This window comes from Geotrypetes seraphini, chromosome 13, assembly GCF_902459505.1.
Source record: "Geotrypetes seraphini chromosome 13, aGeoSer1.1, whole genome shotgun sequence".
Lineage (NCBI taxonomy): Eukaryota > Metazoa > Chordata > Amphibia > Gymnophiona > Dermophiidae > Geotrypetes > Geotrypetes seraphini.
Genome location: NC_047096.1, coordinates 4887514 through 4912840, shown reverse-complemented (window position 1 = coordinate 4912840; position 25327 = coordinate 4887514). Strand labels below are relative to the sequence as shown.

The following is a 25327-nucleotide window of genomic DNA, read 5'->3' as shown; positions in this document are numbered from 1 at the left end:
ATTTCAACTTTGGCTCTTTCTTATGTTGTGGCAAACTGTGAGTGATATTTTGGATTCATAGTTTTGTATTTTGCCGGTTCCCCCCCTTGGTAGATAATTGTTACAGTTTTACAGTGCAAACATTTTTGAGCGCGCAAAAAAAATCGCTGGGTGGTCACGCTAAAAAGTTCTTAGCTGTGCCATGTTTATAGATAATCTGATTCCACTTGGCATATAAATGAAATTGCAAGTGTTTGCTGAGAAAACTGTAGGGGGTTATTTGTTTGCCTCACTCTGTGTATGAGTGTGGGTCTGTGTGTGTATATATGAAAAGACTCATCGGGCCTTTTTTTTCAAGAGCGCCATTTTGCCATACTAACGCAAATGCTCAACCCCAGCTGGACTATTGCAACTCCCTCTGGGTGGGTCTAAACTCTACTCTCCTGAACAAACTACAGATGATTCAAAACAGGTTGATATTCAAACTAAAAAAAATTTTACTCCGTCTCATCCTACTATAAGAACTCATACTGACTGCCTGTCAAAACTCGTGTCACCTTCAAACTAACTGAAATCGCTTCAACTGCTACTCCCATCGCCCAAAGGGGTTAAATCCAAACGCGTATTTGACTCGCTTTTCACATATCTTGGCACCAAGACCTGGAACAACCTCCTGACTGACATCAAGATGGAAACATTCTAGAACAGATTCCGAAAAAAATTAAAAACACTCTTCTTTGAAAGCAAACACACCGTAGGCAACTAACTCAAAATAATATCACTAAATCTCACCCTCTACTCAAACGCTATACCAGCATAATAAAAAAAACCCTTTCATTCTCTTTCCTATTCCCCTATCCATAATTCGGTGTCAGGTCAAAAGCATGCCGGGACAAAGGTGCGCGCAGACAATTGAGCGCAGTGTGGAGGCGCGCACTGCAGAAAATTACTGTTTTTACAGCTCCGACAGGGGGGACATGGGGAGGAACCCCCCCCCCCCCACTTTACTTAATAGAGATCGCGCCGCGTTGTGGGGGATTGTAACCCCCCACATTTTACTGAAAACTTCACTTTTTCCCTGTTTTTAGGGAAAAAGTTAAGTTTACAGTAAAATGTGGAGGGTTACAACCTCCCAAACCCCCCCACAACGCCGGCGCGATCTCTACTAAGTAAACTGGGGGGGAGGCTCCCCTAAAAACTGTAATTTTCTTCGGCGTGCGCCTCCGTCTTGCGCTCAGTTGTCGGTGCGCGCCTTTGTCTTTCGCGGGGTTGTCTATGAACCCATAATTCAGACCTCTGACTCCGCCCACATATATTTCTGTCACGGCACTCTGCATCCATCTCTCTCTCTCTCTCAGTTAATCTCATCCTCTACTCAAACGCTATACCAGCATAATAAAAAAAAAACTTTCATTCTCTTTCCTATTCCCCTATCCATAATTCGGACCTCCGACTCCGCCCCACATATATTTCTGTCACGGCACTCTGCATCCATCTCTCTCTCTCTCTCTCTCAGTTGACCGACACCCATGGGGATTGATAGATGCCGGATAAATGTAGTTTCTGGTTGCTTGAGAGTTACTATTAAAAATATTCCTGACTAATACTATACTCCATACTATGCCATACCATAAACTGTTCCAGACAAACTACTGGACATGTGGTCGGCAAACTGACATGCCAAGTTTACACTTAAATTTCCGCCAGAAATTGATTTTATTTTCATTTTTATTTAAAGTATTACAGTATTTGTTTGATTTCTTTTTGCTGGATGCTTGAGTCCAAGTTAACAGAGAGTATATAAATACATATAATGGCACTTTTCTAATCTAATCTGGTATTTCTGAGTCATGCTATGCCTGAACAGGTTCAAGGCGACTTACATTATTTTGAGTTACAGAATGAATGTATTATTACTTTATAATAGTTTGAGGAGAATACACTGGCAGGTTTACCATTCATGCAGAAAATATGACAAGTGCTGGAGTGGTTGGACTCCTGGGTTGTCCACTCCCTAGGCAGAAAATATCAGGGCTCTTTTTTTATTTCAACAGTGGCTGTTGCTCAGTGACATTGCTATGACGTCTTTCCCCCAGTATTGACTTTGTACAGTTTGTTAGGAAAGCATCGGGGCAGATGGTTTTTTTACTTGGCTTTCATCATCTTATATTATTACACAATTATAGCTAGATACAACAGGAGACATGGAGAGAAGCAGTGACCGAACCTTGTCCAGTTGGTTGTTCAAGGAATTCTTTCAGGATGGGGGGGACCCTTCCCCTGATTCAGCATTGCCCGGTGGAGTCTCTTCTCCACTTTCCCCTATTACTGGCAGCCACGGATTGGTTCTTTTAAGTCTTATCTGAAGCTGTAAATCATTGAATGTCGCGTGGAACAGCTGTTCTCGCTGTGTTCGTCTTCATCTGTTGGCTCACAGCCAGTTTTTGCTTTGACCAGATGGACTTGCTTTTCTTGATTCTGGGGGAGGTGGGAAGTCAGGACGCTCTGTTTGTGTTGCAGCCATAGAGGATAGATAAACAGACACTGGCAACCGAGCAGCTTCCAGATCAATTACCCACACAAGGAAACAAGTGTTTCCAGTCGACAGGAGAAAGTGCTCTGTTTCTGTACACTGGCCTGAGGGTGATACGAGCCAGGACAGAAAGACCAGTGTGGACAGACTTGGAAGCAGGTTGGGGTGGGGTGGGGGACTGGACCTTGAAATATCACTTCCCCCTCTCTTTGCCCCCTAGCGCCGAACAGGTAAGGCAATACCGTGGATTCACACACAGCACAGGCAGTACAAGAAAGCAAGCTGCGTCGGAGGGTCAGCGGCATTTTTCTGTTAACTTATGAATTTACTTCGACCTCAATCGTTCTTCTTGACGGCATAAATATTAGTCCGCTGGAAGGGAAGGAAAAAGTTCTCCGTGACATACAGACGGAGGCTCTTAACACCAGCATTCGAAGCGACTAGCACGGGACTAGCACTGCCGTGAAATCTGCGCAAAATGCGCAGAGGGCTTTAGCCCAGGAAATAAATTGTGTTTAAATGTAGTCAAATGGAGGTCTTTTGCTCTTCACAAAGTTCAGAGAACAGCGCACAAACAAATCCATTGGGGGAGGGGGTGGTTAAAGCCTCTAAGCACTGGTAGTGAGAAACACGCTGGTGTGTGCGAATCCAAGCAAACCTGAAAGCGGAAGCAAACATTGGCTTAAATATAAGCCTTTTATGTGGGGGAAAAAAATTAGAAAATTTTACATTTAAATAGGGTTGCCGTATTTATTCAATCGAAAAAGAGGACACCTGACCCAACCCCGCCCATGCCCCATCCCCACTCTATCCAAAGTGCTCTGCCCTTACATCCCATCTCGCCTCTAAACTGCCTCCCCCCCAGCACAACCTCTCTCTCTCTCTCTTTCAAGCCCCCTCACTCGGGCCAACCTGAAGTCAGATAGGGCTTTCTGAGTCTCCCCTTTCCCCGGAACCTCCTCTGGCGCTGCAGTTTCACAAAAGTTCGTGCAGTCGGCAGCGTTAGTAACAGGATGCTGCTGCCATCGGCCTGCCCCGGAAGCCTTCACTTGCATCACTTCCTGTTTCCGTGTGGGTGGGATGCTGCAGAGCAAAGTCTTCCAGAGCAGGCCAACAGCAGTAAGATCCTGTTGCTAATGCTGCCGACTGCCCAAAGTTTTGTGAAATTGCAGCGTCAGAGGAGGTACTGGGGGCAGGGGAGACGTCCAACTCCGGGGTGGGGGCTGGACTGGAGAGAGTGAGTCCAAGACCAGGTCAAACTCCCTCCAAACCAGGAAAACACCCGGACAGTCCTCTAAAAAAGAGGACCTGTCCAGGTAAATCCGAACGTCTGGTAACCCTATATTGAAAGAATGGTGCCAGCGTGTGCTTCACTTCTGGATTTACCTGGGCATGTGTGCCAGAGCTGTGCTTGCTGCAAAACTCCTCTGCAGATGCACCAGGCACATTCCTCCCCCTTACTTTTGGTCTCCCTTGCATGTCATTAGCATTGAGTTTCCAAGTTTATTTGTCACTTGATATATCGTCTATCAGTCGATAGCTAAACGGTTTGCAGTAATATAATATATAAAACGTATCAATTACGAGTTAAGTTAAAAGTGGTAAATAAAATAGTAAGGGAGAACCAACGAAAGTGAACATACTGGATCCAAGAGGAGGAGGGGGAGTATTGGGGAGCCAGAGTTCCCTGTTCGCTTTAGCAGCCTCAAGGTTTGCACTGATCTTATCGGAACCCACCACACTTTTGGTACTCATTAGTAAATTGGTGGTTTGTCATGAGCGTGCCCTGCTCTTTCTTTCACCTTCTCCTTGGCAAAACTGGCATCGTTGCTTCCTGGTTGTTGCTTCTCGTGTAGGGCTCATCTTTTCTGCCTCTGCAAGAATGTCTGACCTGGAGAAGCTTTGAGTGTGCAGAGCTGGATATGCCCAGTGAAACCGCATCAGGTTTTGCAGCGGACTTCATCATATAACCATCCGAGGTCATACGAGAGGAGTGGATATGGTCCCAGATGTCAGCTCACTCTTCAATATGCTCTCTCCATCCAGAAGCACAGAGCAACTGGCAGGGTACTGATTTATGTCGGGCTGTCTGCTGGAGCCAGGCCATGTGCCAGTGTTTCCTTATTCAGCTCAGCCTAGTGACGTACGTCTGAAATGGCACGAGCGTTGGAGCCGCAGAGCTGTGCAAATTCAGCCCCTCTCTGTGGTCTCCAGGAACACCTTGTCCCGGTACAGACAGGTTGATAGTTCTCATTATGAAAGATCAGGACCATATTCTTGTCAGTCAGATTTCTACGCAGTTCAAAATCCTCCCCTCTGCCTCACTTTCTGTTTTTCATACGGTGCTGCTCCAGCACAGCTGTAGCAATTTCTGCAGTGGGGGACGGAGAGGGTTCAACCCAGACATGGGCAACTCCAGTCCTCGAGGGCCAGAATCCAATCGGATTTTCAGGATTTCCCCAATGAATATGGATGAGATCTATTTGCATGCACTGCTTTCAATTAGAGAATGACACAGGGAAAAAATCTGTCCCCGTCACTGCCCTGTCACCGGACCACCGTCCCCTTCACTGCCCTGCCCCCGCCGTTCCCTTCACCGCCCCTGCAGCATCCACCCTTCCCTCTTGCCACCTCACTGCCCTTTGGCACCCCTCACGCGGTCCGTGCATACCCCCTCCCTCCCCCTTACCTTCTTGTGCGTTTTAAGGTTTCAGACTTGTTAAAAGCCGCTGAAGTGTTCGTGTGTCAGAGGAGAAGCTTCTGCCCACACACGTATGCTCTGGTGGCTTTCAACAAGTCTGAAACCTTAAAACATGCCGCAAAGGTAAGGGGGAGGGAGGGAGATAGGTAGATTCAGGTGGGTAGGTAGGAAGGAGGGAGGGGGCCGCACGTGGCCCCCTCCCTTAACTGTGGGGACAAGGCAATTCACCGCTACACAGGGCAGTGGATGGCCTTGTCCCCATACCTGCGGTGAGCACCTTTTCCCCTCTCCACCGCTTTGGCGGGTTACCCGCGGCTACTTGGCGGGTAACATTCACCGTGTCATTCTCTACTTTTAATGCATATTCATTAGGGAAATCCTGAAAACCCAATTGGATTCCGGCCCTTGAGGACCGGAGTTGCCCATGTCTGGTTCAACCTATGGCAAAAATTTGAACCACTAGGAAGCCCTTGTCATGATATAGCACCTATGTTGTGAAAATCGGAGATGCTTCATCTCTTTTGGGCTAAGAGTGCCACCACTGCATGTTTAACTCCCAGCTCTTTTGCTAAAACCAGGGGTGTCAAAGACCAGTTGGGTTTTCAGGATTTCCACCAATGAATTTGCATGAGATCTATTTGCATGCACTGCTTTCATTGTATGCTAATAGATCTCATGCATATTCATTGGGGAAATCCTGAAAACCCGACTGGATTGCGGCCCTCGAGGAGGGACTTTGACACCCCTGTGCTAAACATACTCGGTGGCACTCTTTATTCGGGAAGAGGCACTTAACGTGGACCTGTTGCTTTTGCTGCATGTTTGTATAGCAATAACCCTGCGTATTCTTATGATCCTTTTTGCGATCAGGTGCTCTCGGAGAGATAAGTGTGAGCGTGCAAGTGAGCTCCATCGCTTCGCTGCGTCTATCGAGCAGTGCGTGAGAGCCGTCGTACAGCCCAGCAGCATCTCTGTGTCTGAACACAGCATTCCGGTAGGTACCGCACTCAGCTTGTCCCGCGCTAGCCAGTAGCCAGAAGAGATCGGATATGGCTGTGAGCTGGCTCCAGGTCATTTGAATAGACCAGGGATCTCAAAGTCCTTCCTTGAGGGCTGCGATCCAGTTGGGTTTTCAGGATTTCCCCAATGAATATGCATTGAAAGCAATGCGTGCACATAGATCTCATGCATATTCATTGGGGAAATCCTGAAAACCTGACTGGATTGCGGCCCTCAAGGAGGGACTTTGAGACCCCTGGAATAGACCAAGCCAATCTCAGGTTTTCCCCCTTAGTGCCTGTGGACCTCTAGGTCCCACATTTTTGGGAAAATGGGGGTTGCATATCCATAGAGGCACCAGGACTAAAACCAGAATGGTCCAGCCTTATCCACAAGAGTATGGAGTCTGCCGGTAAGCCTAACACATTACCCCCTGCAGAAATGGAATCGCATATATTCCAGATCTTGGAGGTCTCCGATATCAGCACCTGCCTTCAGTCCCAGAATCAGGGCACACCTCGAACCCATCTGCTTCGACTTCCTGCAGTTTCTGTCCATCACCCCTGGAGCAAATTCACACAAATGACTAGAATACATGTATGTTGTTTTATTTGTGTAAATGCTGAAAATCCTACACACTATTCTGTAAGGATATTTATAGCATTCAGAGTGCTACATGGGCGGAGTCTGGGTGAAGTGTGGGCGGGGCTTTCTCTTAGGTGTATGACTTGTAGAATACTGTAATCGCACACATATCTCTGGCATCAAGGCCAGGCATTTACACTAGCTGTAAAGCTGGTATACTGTATATGTGCATATAGACCTAATAGAAGAAACCTCTTGCTGGTATTCAAGATATGTTTCACTAGAAGAGGCGAGATGGAGTTGGCTAGGCGGATGGGAAGGGGGAGGGAGCGGGGTAAGAAGGAAGGATTATATGAATGTATAAAAAACTGAGAAAGGACTGTTGAATTCTAGCATAAGCTCTTCTTAGCCACCCTTTATAGAACTGGCCTCAACATTCAGGACATTGTTGTTGTTTTTTTTTTAATCCATTTTGTTTATATATTTATTTTGTTAAATCCCGTGCAGTGAGTAATCTGTAGAAAGCGGAATACCCCAAATTTCTCTTCTTGCAGCTAAAGCAGGGCCAGGTTTCCCTGATTTATTTTGGTTAACGATGCTCTTCCCATTTCTCCCTCGCTGCCTGGCTTTCTCTTTCTTGTTTTACCGATATTGGATGTTCTAAGCACAGTTGTTTCCCTATAGCCTATTTTTATGGATTGTAAGAGGAATCGGGAGCGGCAGGAGCCACGAGGGTCCATGTAATCACTGTATTTTATTGGAATGGCTGTGCAGGAGAAGCAGATACACATCCATCCCTCTGGAGTGTGGGAACTGCAGAGAATCTGCAGAATTGTATTTATGACTAATATACCAGGGCCTTCCCTAGATCACAGAAGCGGCAAAGGGATCGGCGCTGTCTATAGTCCTGAATATTACCTTGAACTGTAAATGACACCCCCTCCTCCGTCCCCCCCCCCCACATTAAGAACAGAGAGCAGCAACAGCTCTTCAGAACCAACCCAGGTTGGTAGTGACCAAAAGCATAAGGACAGACCGATGGCCCATCTAGCCCACTATCCTGTTTCCAACAGAGGCCAATCGAGGTCACAAGTACCAGGCAGAATCCCAAAGAGTAGCAAGATTCCTTGGTACCAAACCCTGTGATAATGGGTGGCTTTTCCCAGATCTGTCTTAATGGCTGACGATAGACTTTTCCTCCAGGAACTTCTCCAACCTTGTTTTAATCCCAGATATGCTAACACTGTTATCACATCCTCTGGCAAGTTCCAGAGCTTAGCTATTCTTTGACTGAAAAAAAAATATTATCCTCCTATGGTTTTAAAAGCATTACCATTTAACTTCATGGAGTGTCCCAGGTCTTTGTATTTTTTGAAAGAATAAACAGTCGGTTTATGTTACCGTTCTACTCCACTCAGGATTTTGTAGACCTCGGTCATATCCCTCCTCCCAAATATCTTCTCCCTAATCTCGTAAGCTTTTCCTCTTATGAAAGGAATCTCATCTCCTTAATAATGTTGGTCCCCTTCTTTGAACCTTTTCTAATCCTGCTGTAACTATTTTGAGATCAGTGACCAGCATTGCACACAATACTTAAGGTGAGGTGGTCATTTGGTGACCCGTCCAAAGCGCGCAAGACTTTGGCGTGCCGACAATCCCACGTCGACATTTGCGAGCAGGACAGATGCACGCTGCCGCTTCTGCTGTTACCATTTACGCTCTGAAGGGTGTGTGGAGGGGAAAAAAGCCCCCCTCCCCACTACACTGAAAATTCCCGAAAACCGATAAAGGGAAGGAGAATGGGAGTTTTCAGTGTACTGGAGGGTTCCCCCCCACCCCACCCCACCCCTCAATGGGAGCAAGAGCACTTCTAAGTGTAGTCATGGGGTTCCCCCCCCAACCCACCCCTCAAAGCACAAACAGGAACGGCAGAAGCAGCGATGCATATTTGTCCTTCACGCAAATATTGTTGCGGGATTGTCAACGCACCAAAGTCCTCTGCGGTTTAGTTACAGTACCTTTCAGAGATTTGTCTGCAGTCCCAGGGAAGATCACATAACACTGCGCCTTTCCCCACTGGCACTTACTGTCACCTTGGCTGGAAGATTCAGGGGAGAGCCTGGATTATTCCTTCACTTCCTTAGGAGATAGGGATATGATGGGCTTGTGGAGAGGAGGCTTCTCTGTCTGTGGAACAGAAGCTTGTGCTATTGTCCGTGCTGTATGCGTATTGTGCTGTGTTCGAGGTGTGTGTATGTCTGTGCTGTGTGGATGGAGTCTGCACTGTTTTTGGATAAGCAGTGAACAAGTAGAACCTGCAGGTGCGTTCTTGAATATTAAGTTCGGTGGATCTCAGGGGAGGGAGAGAGGAACCTGCCTATCTTGGGAGAAAATCTGTCTCTTCTAGAAGCATCTAGCCTACTGTTGTTAGGTTGCTTTGTATATAGGATTGACAGAACCGTATTAGCCCCATCTCACTTTTTCCTGTCCTCCTCCTTCTCTGCTTCAGCTCAGCCTCCTGGTCAGTGAGGTTCCGGACCTCTCTGTCGGTGTTACCTGTGTCATCGGAAATCTCACAGAGGTCGAAGGAAAAGTTTTGGGCAATCAGATTGTCTGTGTGTCACCAGCTGCGAAAGATGTCCCTGCCCTTCCTGTGGATCAGGGTGAGTTCTGGACTGCATCTGTCTACCAGTCTTCCATGGTTCATGCGGAAAAAGGGAGAGAGGGGTTCCTTCCGTTAATCATTTCTAAACGCACATGGCTTATTAACATTCCCTCTATCTGGCCTTGGCTGCCGGGCGAACTAGTGCACCAGTGGTGGTGCTGTATTTTTATTAAAGAAAAAAAAATGAAGGCGAAAAACCCCTAGGTAGCAAAACTTAAAAATCACACAGACGTAGGGGTGGACCAAGAACTTCCCTGTACACAAGTATAAAATATAAAGCATGCTTTTATTTGCAAAACACCGACAGAAAAAAGACCCGACACGGGGCTGTGTTTCGGCATTAACACCTGCTTCAGGAGTACCAATAATCTGTTGGATGTGCTGTGTCGAAAGATGGCAAAGAGCAGAGTCTGCATCCGATGGGACCCAAAGAGAAAAGCAAGAAAACCGAATTGTCGGTCTCACAGCCAGCGCAGCAAAAGTGCGGGAAAACAGAGGACACTGTGTCAGTGCAGGAAAGGGCTCGGTCCACTCCTACTTCTGTGTGGTTTTGTGCTGTATTTGTGTAGTCAACAGCGCCGGTCATTTAAATGGCGTCACTGAACACCTGTTTAAGCAGCGACTGAGTTGTTGTTTCTACGTGCGAGTTATTATTTTTTTAATCTTTATTAATTTTCAAAGCTAATACAAAGTGCCATGAATTATGTTTACATTAATAACAAAATAAGCACTTAAATTCCATTAATGACAATTCAGAAAATAAATATCTCTCCCCTCCCATCCAACAATTTAATCAAGAAATGAACCAGAAAGATATCCCCCACCCCACCCCACCCACCCCACCCACATGCAAGTGAAATCTGCTTTTTTGGTGCACTGATTATGTGTAGACTTGCTGAATTTCGCCATCCACCTTATAACTTTTCAGCCAATCTGTGGCCTGCCCCCAGTCCACTTCCTGGTTAGCTCAGAACTGTTACGTATCTTTTTAGGGAATCTTTTGGAAGTTAGAAATTGGATGTTTATTCATTTGTATTATTAATCTTTGTGAACCGCGTAGAGCTTAACGGTATTTGCGGTATACAAGTGAGTTTTATGTTATGTTATGTAATTTTACGCATATAGCGCACCCATGAACGTAGACCTCGATAAATGGCACTCAACGAGAAATCGGCCCGGGATGCTATTTTATAAGTTGACGTTCCACGTTGCTGCCATTTATTGTATAGCGCTTAGAGCTGATTTCCATGCCAGACTTTGGGCATGAGGATTTATACCAGTGAAACCGGTACACCGACAAATCCACGCAAAACCCAGAGCGCTCCGACAAATGTGCCCCGACAATTGCACGCATAGATAAGTGTGTGCAGGAAAATTGCGGCCCGTGGATATCTGGAAGGCCATGATTTGCTGAGACTCCTCAGGCCCCATCCCTTGGGAGGGGCTTGAGATGCCTCAAGCCCCTCCCAAGGGATGGGGCCTGAGGAGTCTCAGCAAATCAGGGCTTTCCAGATATCCAATTCTGTAAAGGGTTCCCATAATCACGAGGTAAACCTTACCCTTACACTAGATAGGAAGTAAATATTTTAAGTGTAGTGGGGGGGGGTTCCCCCCAGCCCCCTAAAAAAAATAGGGTTACTTCGTAATCCTCAAAAAGACCATAATAGTATCCACCGTCCTCCCATTCAGTGAGCACATTTGTCGGGCTGCTATTGTCATGTGCACATTTGAAACCTAGTGTAAAATCTTGACACATAATCCAGAAGCGGATACTCGATACTCAGTAATATTGGGTTAAATAAAATGCTTAAGGAGAGTTTGGTTTTTAATAGAAAGTCATCTTTGTTTCAAGTTTATTTCTGATGTTTATCTGTTGTGCACTTACGATTGATAGACATGCCATAAGCTAATCATTATATACAAGGGATCTTCAAAAGGTTTCTACACTTTTATATTTTTAAATGCTACTTATTAAAGCAAATTACGTCACTTTTCCACATAATCTCCCTGTTTTGCGATATATTTCCCCCAGCGTCCTACTAACACGCTCTCTTACCATTTCTCCCGTCCCTAACCATTTCCCGCGAAAATATGAAAGTGTTGAAACTTTTGTGCAGAACCCTTGTAAATATGTAACAAGTGAAAAGTGTAAGGCATTTATAAACTACTTGGAATCTGCTATTTCTTTTCTCTTCCCAGACTGGTACGAGGTAGAGCTGCAGCTGAAGTCCAGAGAGACGGGGAAAACGTTCGTCAGCACAGAATTCAGGTTCTACAACTGTAGTGCCCACCAATTGTAAGAGACTCCAGCACACCCCTTTCCAACCCACCCTCCTCCTCTTTCTCACTCTGTCATGTTTCTGGTGATACTGGGGTTTCCAGGAGCATCTGGCAGCCCTCTGAACACCGAGGTCCTCTGAGTCATTGTCTGCAGGTAGAGTCACCTTCATTTGAAAGGAAGCTCTGGAACGAGAGGGCATAGGATGAAGTGAAGAGGCTCAGGAGTAATCTGAAGAAATACTTTTTTTACGGAAAGGGGGTAGATGTGTGGAAGAGGTGGTGGAGACAGATAGTTTATAGTTTATTTAGTTTTTGATTAAACGCGTTTTCGAATCTACAAAGCGTTGTACATAGTAAAAACATTAACATTAAAACAAAAATAACAATTGAACATACTTTCCTATAAAAATTACAGGACTACCAACCGTACAAACCGTACAAACTGGGTAAATATTGACCTATAGGTCTTAGATACATATGGGAAGGGGGGAGAAATACAATTGTAATAGAAAAAGTAAGAAACATTTAAGGGAAAAACACTTAGGAACAGGGGAACAGTACAAAATTAATAGCTAAAAATATAATAGTTCAATTAAAAGCATCCTTAAAAAGAAAGCATTTTAGATTGCTTTTAAAATTTTTTAGGTTCTTTTCCATTTTTAGATATAAAGGAAGAGCGTTCCAGATTGTAGGAGCTGTTACAGAAAACATGGAGGTGCGACGTGAGCCAATGATTTTTAAAGAAGGGATATTAAAAGGTTAAATTGAGAAATAGATCTGAATTCAAGAGGGCCTGGGATAGGCAAATGGGATCTCTTAGAGCGAGGGCCGCAATCCAGTCGGGTTTTCAGGATTTTCCCAATGAATATGCATGAGATCTATTTGCCTGCACTGCTCTCATTGTATGCTAATAGATCTCATGCATATTCATTGGGGAAAACCCAACTGGATTTCGGCCTTTGAGGAGGGACTTTGACACCCCTGTCTTAGAGAGAGGAAGAGATAATGGTTCCTGCGGATGGGCAGACTGGATGAGCCATTTGGCCTTTAGGTTTCTATGAGATATGCTGCGAATTAACTTCTCCTATGAATTCTGACTTGTGTCACTAGATAAAATAGTTTCCGGCCCCCTGATGACATGGGGGTCTTGAGGGTTAGCCTGAAGAAGATGAGGGGAGACAATAAAGGGAACAGAAAGTAAATAAGAAAGCATAGCCTCAGATTAAGACAGGGGGGGGGGGCAACCTACGGCCTTCTATTGAGTTTCATATGGCCTGTGAGATCATGGGGAGTTTGACAATTTGAAATACTGTATTAAATAAATATTTTCAGAATAGCCACTCCGGCATTTAATTTCCATTGTTTTTAATGAAATGTTTACTTATTTATTTATCACGGAAGTCCATGGAGCTCTTGGTATTTCTGGTTCTGATGTTATCTAATGTTGTGGCCCGTTAAGGGATAGTAGTGGCATTCATGTGGGCCTCTGAGTATACAGGTTGCCCTCCCCTGGAGTAACAAAATGAAAAACCTCTAAGTCCTGATGTCTCATCACACTCTTCAGGTTCTAGGGGAGATGCTGAGCCCCTCCTGAGCTTAAATTCCTAGATGGAACCAGAACAGCAGATACTTGCATGGTAATGCAGCTGAGCTGGGATTGACTTGGCCTGTTCCCAAGAACACAGAAGCCGCTTAGCCATCCTGAATGCATCCTTTGGCTCTGAACGGCTGTCGCTTCACTAGGAGGTGTACATGGCAGAGAATGGGTGAGGTTTTCCAGTGGTCAAGAGGAGCATTGTGTCTGGAGTTCAAGCAGGTTGTTTTGCTTGGATGAAACTTGGGAGTAAGCTTACTGAACGCAAAGTGTTCCTGGGACTGGAGGGAGGATATGGTCCGCTGCATTAATAAATATATTTGGGACCGAAAGTGGAAGTCTTAAGAGAATGCTGCCCTTAGGATTGCCAGGATATCCCTTAAGAAATATTCAGTTTGAAATTTCTTTTTTTTTTCCTTTTTTAATTCTTTATTGATTTTCCATAGAACAACATATAAGGCTCCTTTTACAAAGGCGCGTTAGCGGTTTAACGCGCCCTAAACCGCCGGCCGTCTACCACCTCCTCTTGAGCAGGCGGCAGTTTTCCGGCTAGCGCGTGATGAAAAGTCGCGCACGCTAACGCGGCTTCGTAAAAGGAGCCCATAATCTAGCAATAAAAGCACATTTGTCTTACAAATATACACGAGCAACCATTTTTCACCCCCCACCCATCCTCTCAATGAATCCCACCCTGGATGTTCATTCTTAAAGGGCCAGTTAAGATGGAAGGATGCGTGTGGAAACAAACAAAAACCAAAGATAACTACAGTGAAGTAACAAAAGACGTCAACGGACCCCAAACCAGCATTCATTTTTTGCATATCTATAGCTGGAGCATAGAAAGGAAAATTTAAGCGCTCATTGTTTTTCCAGTTTCGAGTTACCATCTGCATAGCTATCCCAGTCATAATTTCTATCGGGGGGGGGTTAATATGTAATAATATGTCATATAACTACCTCATATGTCAAAGGAATTGTTGATTCCAGGATGAGATTAATCTGTCCCCATATTGACTTCCAGAAGTTCAGTATCAAAGGACAATAGAACAACAGATGATCCAGTGTCCCTATGTCCAGATGAAAGTGCCAGCATCGATTAAATTTAGAACTGTCTAACTCAGGGGTCTCAAAGTCCCTCCTTGAGGGCCGCAATCCAGTCGGGTTTTCAGGATTTCCTCACAAATATGCATTGAAAGCAGTGCATGCACATAGATCTCATGCATATTTATTGAGGAAATCCTGAAAACCCGACTGGATTGCGGCCCTCGAGGAGGGACTTTGAGACCCCATGGAACTAACTTGTGTAACCTAACAGGGGTCCAAAATTTGAAATTTCTTAAACTGCTCCCCTGCAAACCACTGCATGCAATAGAACCTGTTGGTTCATATAGTGGGTGTAATGCTGCTTGTGAGACAGAAGGGTCCAGTGTGGCAGAACAGAAATGAAAACCCAGAGTGTGCCAGTGCAGCACAGGGGAACCACCTAAATCATTTAGGAAATACTAACCTTTCGGGTGGCCTTGATGGGAGAGCAGTATTGCTTAGGAGGGGAGAGTGTGGTACAGTGGTTAAAGGTTGTGGGTTCAAACCCCCCCCCTGCTCCTTGTGACTCCGGGGAAGTCACTTAATCCCTCCATTGCCCCAGGTAAATTAGGTAGAGTGTGAGCCCAGGGAAAAATGCTTGAATGCCTGAATAAATTCATGTAAACCATTCTGAGCTCCTCTGGGACAACGGAATAGAAAATTGAATAAAGAAATTAGGGATAGAGAGAAAGGAGGGGAACAATATGGCAAAGAGGAGCAATTTTGTAATGAGATGTCTATAAAAATTTCCAACACATTCTTATTTTATACTGCGTTATTATGCTGTGGCAGCTCAGGGTTCAAAATGGCTCCTGTGGCCCTCAGTGGGAGTCTCATGGTACTACTGGTAGGGATCATGAAGCCAAATAAGGGCATTCGTCAAATCCCGTGAGGCTACGGCTAGTGATCTCAAGTGCCATTTTGAACCCAAGAGCGGCTGGTAATCATAGAAACATAGAAACATAGAAAGATGACGGCAGAAAAGGGCTACAGCCCATCAAGTCTGCCCACTCTACTGACCCACCCCATTAAGTCTGGGTGCTAATGACTTAGTTCTTTAGCTCGACCCTCGTAGTGATCCTACGTGGATGTCCCATTTATTCTTAAAGTCGAGCACGCTGGTGGCCTTGATCACCTGCATCGGAAGTTTGTTCCAGTGATCCACCACCCTTTCTGTGAAGAAGTACTTCCTGGTGTCACCATTAAAGTTCCCTCCTCTGAGTTTGAGTTCGTGCCCTCTTGTGACCGATGGTCCTTTGAGAAGGAAGATGTCGTTTTCCACCTCGACACGTCCTGTGACATATTTAAATGTCTCAATCATGTCCCCCCTTTCCCTGCGCTCCTCTAGAGTATAGAGCTGCAATTTGCCCAGTCTTTCTTCGTATGAGAGACCCTTGAGTCCGGAGACCATTCTAGTGGCCATCCGCTGGACCGACTCGGCTCGAAGCACATCTTTGCGGTAATGTGGCCTCCAGAATTGCACACAGTACTCCAGATGAGGTCTCACCATGGCTCTGTAAAGTGGCATTATGACTTCAGGCTTGCGGCTGACGAAGCTTCTCTTGATACATCCCATCATTTGCCTGCTCCCACTACACCACTGGCACTTCTGGAAAGAAGTTGGATGTGGAATGGGAGAAGGGAGATCCTTAGGGTTTGGGTGTGGGGCTGCCATTCACGTCCTTGCATGTGTTGAACCAGAGGCTCCGTGTTTGGCAGATCCTTTGCAAAATGCAGGTCCTCAGTTGGGTGGTCTCAGTTTCCCTCTCTATGGTGTAAAAATGGTTGTCATTGGGCCTTACAGTACAGAGTAAGAATCTGTTGCGGATTTAATGGAGGCTTGGGATGGTGGTCATTTGGAATAAGGGAGGGGGAGCTGGTTTCTGTTCCTCAACAACACTCCCACTCCCATCCGCAGTACTTGTGTTTCCTTTCAGTGGACCTAATGGCTGTTGTGTCTCTGTCTTCCCTACAGGTGCCTGTCCTGTGTGAACAGTGCTTTTCCCTGTCACTGGTGCAAGTATCGGAACTTGTGTACGCACGACCCCACCACATGCTCCTTCCAGGAAGGCCGGGTCAACGTGTCCGAGGTATGACCGAAAGAGCGGCATTAATTTTGTTTCCAGTGTCACTGTGGAAAGACCGAGCGGTTAGGATCCTATAGCTTTCCCTGTGCTTTGACTGCCAACAATTCCCTCTCTGGTATTTGCTGCTGATTTATGATTTCATCTCATTTGAGGGAAAAAGGCTCCTCTTATGGGTCCCCATGTGCTTTTTCTCAACCAGACCTTTCTCAGCTCTTTCGCTAAGCTGCTGCTTTGGTCAGAAACGTCTTCTAAGTCCAAAGCAGAATAAAAATCCCCAAAGGTAGAGCTGAAGCAGGAGGCAGGAGGGCATGAAAGATCCAGATGGCATTAACGTACGAAGCAGCATTTCAAGGAGATTTTTCAGCCAAATTCCAACCAGACTGCTTGGCATCAAACTCTACATTTTGTTGAGCTGATGATTAGCATCAGAATTTCAAAAGGAGAAGTAAAACCTTGAAAAAAAGAACCAATTGAGAAGTGGCTTGGTTTGAAAGGGCTATATTCGATGCCAGGTCCTATCCGGGCACCAGCATTAAATATCTGTTCCTGCAGCGATACCCGGAACCTAAGAATAGCCTTACTGGGTCAGACCAATGGTCCATCAAGCCCAGTAGCCCTCTTAGAACAGGGCTGCCTCCCCCCTTGTCTACATTTTCCTGTGAAGCTCCAGTCTTGTGGAACTTCATACCTCAACGTCAAAGGGAACTGGATTCCCTCCCAATATTCAAACAAGGGCTCAAACCGATTTTTTGGGAAGTAGGATATGGCTTATTTCCATAGGAAACCATCTTTTCCTCCAAATGCTATGTCTAAGACTAATTAACCCTTCAAACGATGATTACGGGTGATATTCCCTTCCTAAACATCAACTCTTTGTTGAGCCAGCTGTGTGGGTGCTCGAGCTCCCCCAATTTTGAAATGTTGGTTCACCTGAGTCGCCTCTGAGGTTTCTAGGGGACAGTTGACTATTACATTTCATGCTTTCTCTAAACTCTGATTTTATATTGCTTTTTTTATTGTAAACTTTCATAATTTCTGTTGAAAGATGGTTAAGAAAATATTAATATACTGACTAATGGGATAGGAGTAGATTGTGCACGGGGCAAAGTGTCAGAGAAGGGAGGGGTTGGGGAGGAAGAAAAGGAGGGTCACAGAGGGTTGGGGGTAGCCTACTAGAAGCAAGGGATAAAATGGGGGGAGGTGGAGAGGGGGGTTGGTTAGGGACTACCTGCCTCTATGTTTCAGCTCATTATTTCTGCAGAATGTCCTATAATTCTGGAGTCAGGTACGGAAACCAGCCCCTGCCATCCCAAGGATTTTCACCCCACCCCCCTGCCCCACTTTAGTTTCCCCAGTGAACCAAGACCACCTATGATTGCCCCGAAGTGAGACCCCACTGCAGAAAAGGATTCCTTGCATGTAAAATGCTGCTCGTGCTGGTGAATGTTTAAAGAGGAGGAGAGATGCCAGTGACGGTGCTCCTGTGAAGATGGCGCCCATGATGGTCTGCTCCTTACTGCGCCACTGCCATGACAGTATTTTTGTACCGTGGTGTTGGAGCTTTGTGCATCCGTCCCCGAGTACTTTAAATAAAACTTTTCCATCTCTGCGGCTTAATTATAAATTCAAAACAAACATGAGTCACAATTTCGGTGCAACAGTACAAGACAGGAGACAGATGCCGACCTCTGGCACCTGCGTTGATTAGAATTTTCATTGGATTCAGGCACAAGCAAGGAGATAAATACGCTATCCCAGTCTCTCTCTCTCTCCAACCCAGACCACACATACACGCACACTTAAAAAATGGGGACTCAAGATCTTATTGCATTTGCAAGCTGGAGATTAAAAATGAAATTACATATTGGTGGAGAAAAAATATCTGAGCCTGAAAATGGCATATCAATGGGATTGAATGCTCCCAGCAGTGCATTTGTTTTTAATATATTCCGTTCTCTAGCAAAGTCTTCAGCTTCCACAAGCCCCTGCGGGGTTTTGGTGCGCTAGTCACTCATCTGATAAATTCAGCGAAAGAGCGACGAGCTGGCACTATCACATCCAGAGTGCATGTGCCGCAGACACCCCCGGGGTCCGTTTTGTGCTCCCCTCTGTCAGAAACTTTCCTTCTCCTTAGTGCAATCACTAGAACTGTCAGATGCATTCATTACTCCCCATTTCAATCCCCCCTCCCCCACCCCACTCCCGACCTCCCAGAAGCAGAGCACACACTCTGTCTTTGGCAAGCTCTTTGCTTTGCTTTCTGTTGTGCCTACAGGATACATGATTTTACTGTAATACCTGCCACTACTTACGATCAAAAAACTGTTTCCTGCCAGAGGTTCCAAACTTTCTGATATAGCTTTCTGAAGAAAACAAAAATCCAGAACATTTCTGTTAACTGGCACACTTCAAGTCCCATTTCTTCTGTTTATTCAAGATAAATTTTCAGAGATTTCTACTCTGTATATCCAACTTTCTTGGGCTCCCGAAGGACATAGACTATCCCACCTGGACTCATACAGAAGGATCTGTGGCAGTCTGAGTCGTCATCTAATGTCTGGAACTGGGAGGCCACGTCGCCTACCAGTATGGGTGTCCTGCCCATTCTAACACTCCCAGCTGCTGAAGCCCGAAGATTGCTTATGCAGTTGGCAATACCTTTCAAAATGAACTGATTTGTATTTTTGTAACTATGATGACTTTTGTGTGGGAAATCTCTGCCTCAGTCATAGTCTCCTGATACTTTATTTTGCTATAAATTGTAGATTGTTCATATAATGCTACGCTTGTCTACCAGCTTGGGTGAATGTCTTCATAAAGGTGGTAATAACTTATAAGAAATAAATATAAAAATGAGACCATAGGACATGATGCTAAACAAAGACCAACTGGTCCACCCAATCTGCCTTGTTCTTCCTGTGCACGCTGCCAGTATTGTATTCCAGTTGCCGGCCATAGACTATGGCCACCTGTAGGATGTTCTTTCTTATTCTTGTTATCGTCCATTGTTCCCCACTCTCCTGGGTATCTGAGTTTACAGTATCCTCATTTTTCATTTATACCCAACACCTCTCTAGCCACAGGGTCTCGCAATGGTTGCAACCCAACATCTGAGGTCATAGGTCCTTTTACTTTCACTTTGGTGCGGTCAGCGGCGCATATTCTTATCTTGAGTGTTGGGCTTCTCAGAAATTTTGCCGATTACGAACTGTTGTATTTCACTTGGTTTCGATGTAACCTTTTTTTTTTAGACGATGTGTTTTAATGTTAACTTAATGAATAGCGTGGGTATGTGAATCTGCACGTCATATTTATCACAATTAGACAACAAGACTCCTGAGGCAGGCCCATTTGGGCCAAAACATGATTGTGTCAAATCTATTGCAAAACAAAAGTCATTGAGCACCAATTGGTCACCTGCGTTGCTGTTTCTTGCTTCTCCTGTTTGTTCTCAAGGCAGCATGATGGACCCACAGGCCAGACCCAGTTGCTAATTAATCCTATCATTATAACCTGTTTCTTACCTGGGCCTGAAACAAATCACAGACCTTCAGTGTCAGTTTCCTAGGAATGCAGAGGTTTGTGACTTTTTCATTTCTTTTTTTTATCCTTCATTAAAAAAAAAAAAAAGAAGTGTTATTTCTTTGTCACTAATTTAAGATTTCTGATCCTAATGACAGAATGTTAGCAGTTTGTCAGACAAGATGTTGAGCGTATTTTGTAATTACATTTTTAGGAATTCTGCTGGTAGGCATTTCCCCATTCATGTTCAACGAGGAGCACGAAATGATTTTCAGCCCAACCTGTCGAATACGTTGACTGCACCATTGATGACATTATTCACTTTGGGGGTTTTATTTTCTACGTGACTGTACGCCTCAAAAATATGAGGTATTCTGTTCGTGTGTCGGAGCTTATTGAGACTGGATTGTGAGGTCAAAGCCCTCCCCCCTTCCCCACCCCAAGTATCCACACTAATGAGGAACAGATGCATATGGATGTGTGCGTGTGTGATTAGCTGCCAGCCTGTCTGCCCGCGATGTGACGTTTGCTGTCATTTATAGTGCGATAATTAACCCAGACAATGAGGTTTATCTAAGACTGGACGTGTATTGGCCATGCTGGTGGGTCAGTTGTTTGATTCCCGGATCAAGCCTTCTGTTACAGCCAGAAGTGAAGGTGATAATGAGAAAACAATCGCAGCCCTTTGGGTGAGGCTTCCCAGTCCTTACACAGTGGTGATGGCTACTAGTCAGAATTTCTGGCTACTAACCCATAATTTCAGGGTTCCTGGAGGAGCTCTGCTGTATGGCCCACATTCAGCTGGAAGGGAACTAGGAGAAAACAATTCTTAGCGATTGTGAGAGAAGGTCACAGCACCAAGTCCCAGTCCTGGTTCTGACTCCGCTGGAAACCCAAAGGAATAAGAAGACAACTATTGGTCCCAAAGAGGGAGAGACTGAGCAAAGTATTCAGTCCATGGCTGCTGGCAGCGAATATCCGGAAGTTGCCCGGGCACCAGCACAGCAGGAATCCAGTACGTCAAGTTAGGACTGTAAGTTCCACAGATATAATAGGAATTAAGTGTGAGCGCTTATGGTAGCTCTGTGGTGGTGTAAGGGTTCCACCTACCTTCCCTTGTAGATCTGCTTGCTATGGTTTTGGTTCCTGCCCCCTGCGCCATCCCTCTCTCTACGCAGATAGTATCAGGACATCTAGACCTTTTTCACCCCAGCACTATCCATACGACTTCGGTCAATTTACAAACTGTGCGTTACTGGCATTTGTAACTTGATCCCCAAACTGTTTTCAGCTAGTTTCAAATTTATTATGACTTGATTCACCGCGTTCAGTACCAAAGCAGTTTACATCTAATCTAATCCTTAGGTTTGTATACCGCATCATCTCCATGTTCGTAGAGCTCGACGCGGTTTACAGTAGGAGAAATAGGAAGGAACTACAACAGAGGGTTAGAGGTAGAAGTGTGAAGAAAATTTAGAGGACTTGGGATGCCAAGATATAAGAGTTTCCTTGATTCCTAAGTTGGAGGGAGACTTACATTTTTTGAGAAAAGCCAGGTTTTCAGATGTTTGCGGAAAACTTGGAGAGAGCTCAAGTTCCGAAGAGGGGAGGTAAGGTTGTTCCAAAACTCAGTGATTTTGAAATGGAGGGAGGTCCCTAGCTTTCCTTGCAGAATTATCAAAATTAATTAAAAGTGCATTTTAGGTTTTTCAGTAAGAGTGCAGATGAAAAATGGCACCAAATTTTGTACCATTTATACTAGAATATAAAGAGGTTTTTGGGCCAAAAAATTGGTTTATGTTCGAGTCACCCCCGCCCCCCTCCTGAACCTGTTGCCTCCCCTGGGCTTGCCTTCAGCCCTGGTGGTCCAGTGGTGAACTGGGGCAGGAGTGATCCTCCTATGCTCCTGCCCCATGCAGAACCACTAACGAAGATGAGTGCTGCGAATTCCTGCAGTGACCTCACGAGACCGAGAGAACTCGTGGCAGCCATTTTTGCGAGGATCGCTCCTGCCTGTGGTTCACCGCTGGACCACCAGGGCATATAAAGTAGGCTTTTGCAGGGTCTGGAACATGAAGAGGACAGAGAAAGGTCTGGGCTGACCAGTAAGATAGATGTTCATTTCCTATTTCATATAGATAATGCATATCTGTGTGAGGAAAAATAGAGGCCATTCTTTACACCTGCCTCAAGGTACATCTAAGTATCTGTTGTAGGGGCAGCTATAAACACCAATGTCCAGGTTCCCTATGATGCCAGCTCCTCCTTCTCCCCCCACTGATCAATCCCCCCCTCCCCCAATCCTTATGCTAGCTTTCTCCAACCAGCAGCACCTTGCCACCCTCTACAGCATCCTATCCGCCCGACAGCACCTGACACCTCAAGAGAGCATCTGAAGGAAGGAGAGGGAATATTATCACTTCTATATTTGAATGTAACTCTCGGTTTATATTTGAGTCAACCTTTTTTCCCCTTTTTTTTGAGGGGAAAAAAAAGGTAACCTCTGTTTCTATTTGGATCAGTTTATATTCGAGTATATATGGTACTTATGCTGGTAAGCCAAACCACAGGCCACTTCAAAGAAGAAAGCAAATGTGGACAGACTCCAGGGGAAGGAGAGTATTGAGTCAGCGTCTTGATGTTCTGGAGCCCTCTCGCTCTCCGGAATATGTCCTCAAGAAGCAACCAATCCCTTGCAGTGGACCTTCACTTTGGATGCTCCATAGCCAATAGGCTTTTACTTTTTCTTTCGTCTGTTTTATCGCACTGAGTACTCTCATGTGTCAGGAGACTTTGGATTTCTCAGCTGCACTGAGGTGCATTTTTTTTTTCTCCTGCATTCTTTAAGAAAATGGGCAAAAATAACCCTTCATATGAATGTGAATAAAAGACAAATCAGACTAGATCCAGAAAACGAGCTTCAACCTTTGGAGCAAGAAGTGTCTGTCTTTCAAAATCAGCCAAATTCAGACAGCATTGAACATATGACTTCCTGCAAACATTGATGGGGGCATGCTGAAAAGATTCTCTCCTTAAGCAGAAGAGACAGATGGGAATGTAATTTATTTTCATGTTAGTCTGTAGATTCTTCTTTGTATCTGGAAACCCATCTTTTTTTAACTATTGAGAAGGGGGGGGGTGGCCCAGGGACTCATCTAATGTACTCAACGTCTTTCTCTTGAGCACTTAAAAGGCTCCTTCAGACAATCACGCTCTCAGCGATGGCTTTTGTGTACGATTTTCTCATTGTCTGAGGCAAAAAGAGAAAGAGGAAATGCAACAGACAGTAGCCAGGACTGATCACGGGGAGTCCTGGTTTAATCCTTCATGTCTGGGTTATCCCAGGTTGGGTTTTGCAACTTAATAGAATCGTCAACAAAGCAGACAATGTTCTTCCCTCGCTCCTTCCCTTGCCTTTGCTTTTCTGCTACAACTTATCATTTTTATAGTGCTGTACATTTAACATTCAATAGACGGTCCCTGCTCTGAAGACAGACAGGACATCTTGGGGTTGAGGAGATTCTGGTAGAAGGAATGATATAGCATGGGTCTAGGCAACTGACAATGTGGGAGTTAAAAGTGGGCTTTTTGCTTTGATTTGAAGACTGCTAGAGATGGAGCATGACGTATTGATTCAGGCATACGGCGCAGAAAGAGAGAATGGATAGCGTCTGGAGTTGGCGGTGGAGGAGAAGGGACTTATCCAACGAACGGAGTTCATGTGGGCAGAGCATAGGGGGAAATAAGTGAGGAGAGATACTGAGGAATTGTCAAATGAATGCACTTGTAAGTCAGTAAGAGGAGTTTGAACTGTATTTGGAGACGGATGGGGAGCCAATCAAATGACTTGAGGAGAGGGATAATGTGAGCTTAGCGGCTCTCACGGAATACGAGTCATGCTTTAGAGCTTGAAAAGTGTAAGATAGTGACTTGCGACTACTCTACAGGAATAAACAGGAAGGCCCCTAATCACCTGCAGTTACATAGAAACATAGAAATAGACTGCAGATAAGGGCCACGGCCCATCTAGTCTGCCCACCCTAATGACCCTCCCCTCCCTTTACTCTGAGAATAGATCCCACGTGTTGATCCCATTTGGCCTTAAAATCAGGCACGCTGCTGGCCTCAATAACCTGAAGTGGAAGACTATTCCAGCGATCAACCACCCTTTCAGTGAAAAAGAATTTCCTGGTGTCCCCGTGCAGTTTCCCGCCCCTGATTTTCCACGGATGCCCCCTTGTTGCTGCGGGACCCTTGAAAAAGAAGATATCTTCTTCCACCTCGATGCGGCCTCTGAGATACTTGAATGTCTCGATCATGTCACCCCTCTCTCTGTGTTCCTCGAGTGAGTACAGCTGCAACTTATCCAGCCGTTCCTCGTACGGGAGATCCTTGAGTCCCGAGACCATCTGGGTGGCCATTCTCTGGACCGACTCCAGTCTCGGCACATCCTTATGGTAATGCGGCCTCCAGAATTGCACACAGTATTCCAGGTGGGGCCTCACCATGGATCTATACAATGGCATAATGACTTCAGGCTTACGGCTGACGAAACTCCTGCGTATGCAACCTATGATTTGCCTTGCCTTGGATGAAGGTTAACAGCCAAATTCAATGCAAGATAACAGCACCACCTATATTTTAACTGTGGGGGGCATCGCTGAGTATCTGCTATTTATTTAATCCAGAGAGAAGGTCTTTATTGCATGTTAACCGAATAATGTGTGCGTGGTCTTGCTTGCACGGATGCCCCTACCCGACGCAATTTTGACGGGGAAGCTTTTCAAAACCCGGACAAAGTGCCGGGTTTTGAAAAGCTGTCCGGGGAAATCCGGACGTCTGGTAGCCCTACTCTTATGGGTTCTGTGGTTACCTTTGCCACTGTTAAGAGCCTAGGAATGCGGTTGTTCAGATACCTGGAGAATTCCTTTCTTGCCGTAACTTTGAGAGCCTGCTTCAGTATCGTCCCTCGAAGGTATTTGTCCCAAATGCTTGGGAACAATTGTAGGAATGCCCAATTAACGGTCCCTTCACAGTTGCATTGGTTTATCCAAGGACTGCTGTGGGGCTTTGGCAGTCCCTGCATGGTGGTATTTTCAGTATGAAGTGGTGGTCACTACCCTTCAGTCATTTATGGGCACTTTTTCGAAACTGCTTTTAACTCCTAATTCTTGCTCGCTTGTAACGTACCAGTGTCTTGTATTATCATCCCCTCTTGTTTTGTTTTGATTGTAAGCTCTATCAAGCGGGGATTGTCCAGTGCTGTGTACGTCTGGCAGCGCTAGAGGAATGATCAGAA

At 45.4% G+C, this 25327-nt stretch overlaps 1 protein-coding gene and 1 long non-coding RNA gene across 7 annotated transcripts in view; one reads left to right on the top strand and one right to left on the bottom strand.

The window, feature by feature from the left end:
* The window catches only part of PLXNA2 (plexin A2), a 742509-nt gene that overhangs the window by 579045 nt on the left and 138137 nt on the right, over positions 1-25327 (top strand). For all 6 annotated transcript variants that reach the window (XM_033917847.1, XM_033917849.1, XM_033917848.1 and 3 more), the window contains 4 exons: positions 6084-6207; positions 9307-9460; positions 11662-11758; positions 16395-16509. In XM_033917847.1, the coding sequence (XP_033773738.1) occupies positions 6084-6207; positions 9307-9460; positions 11662-11758; positions 16395-16509 (490 nt within the window). The remainder of the gene's footprint in view (positions 1-6083; positions 6208-9306; positions 9461-11661; positions 11759-16394; positions 16510-25327) is intronic.
* Positions 11799-25327, bottom strand: part of LOC117347225 — a 118375-nt gene continuing 104846 nt past the window's right edge. The window contains exon 3 of the long non-coding RNA XR_004536749.1: positions 11799-11925. This is a non-coding gene — a long non-coding RNA (uncharacterized LOC117347225). The remainder of the gene's footprint in view (positions 11926-25327) is intronic.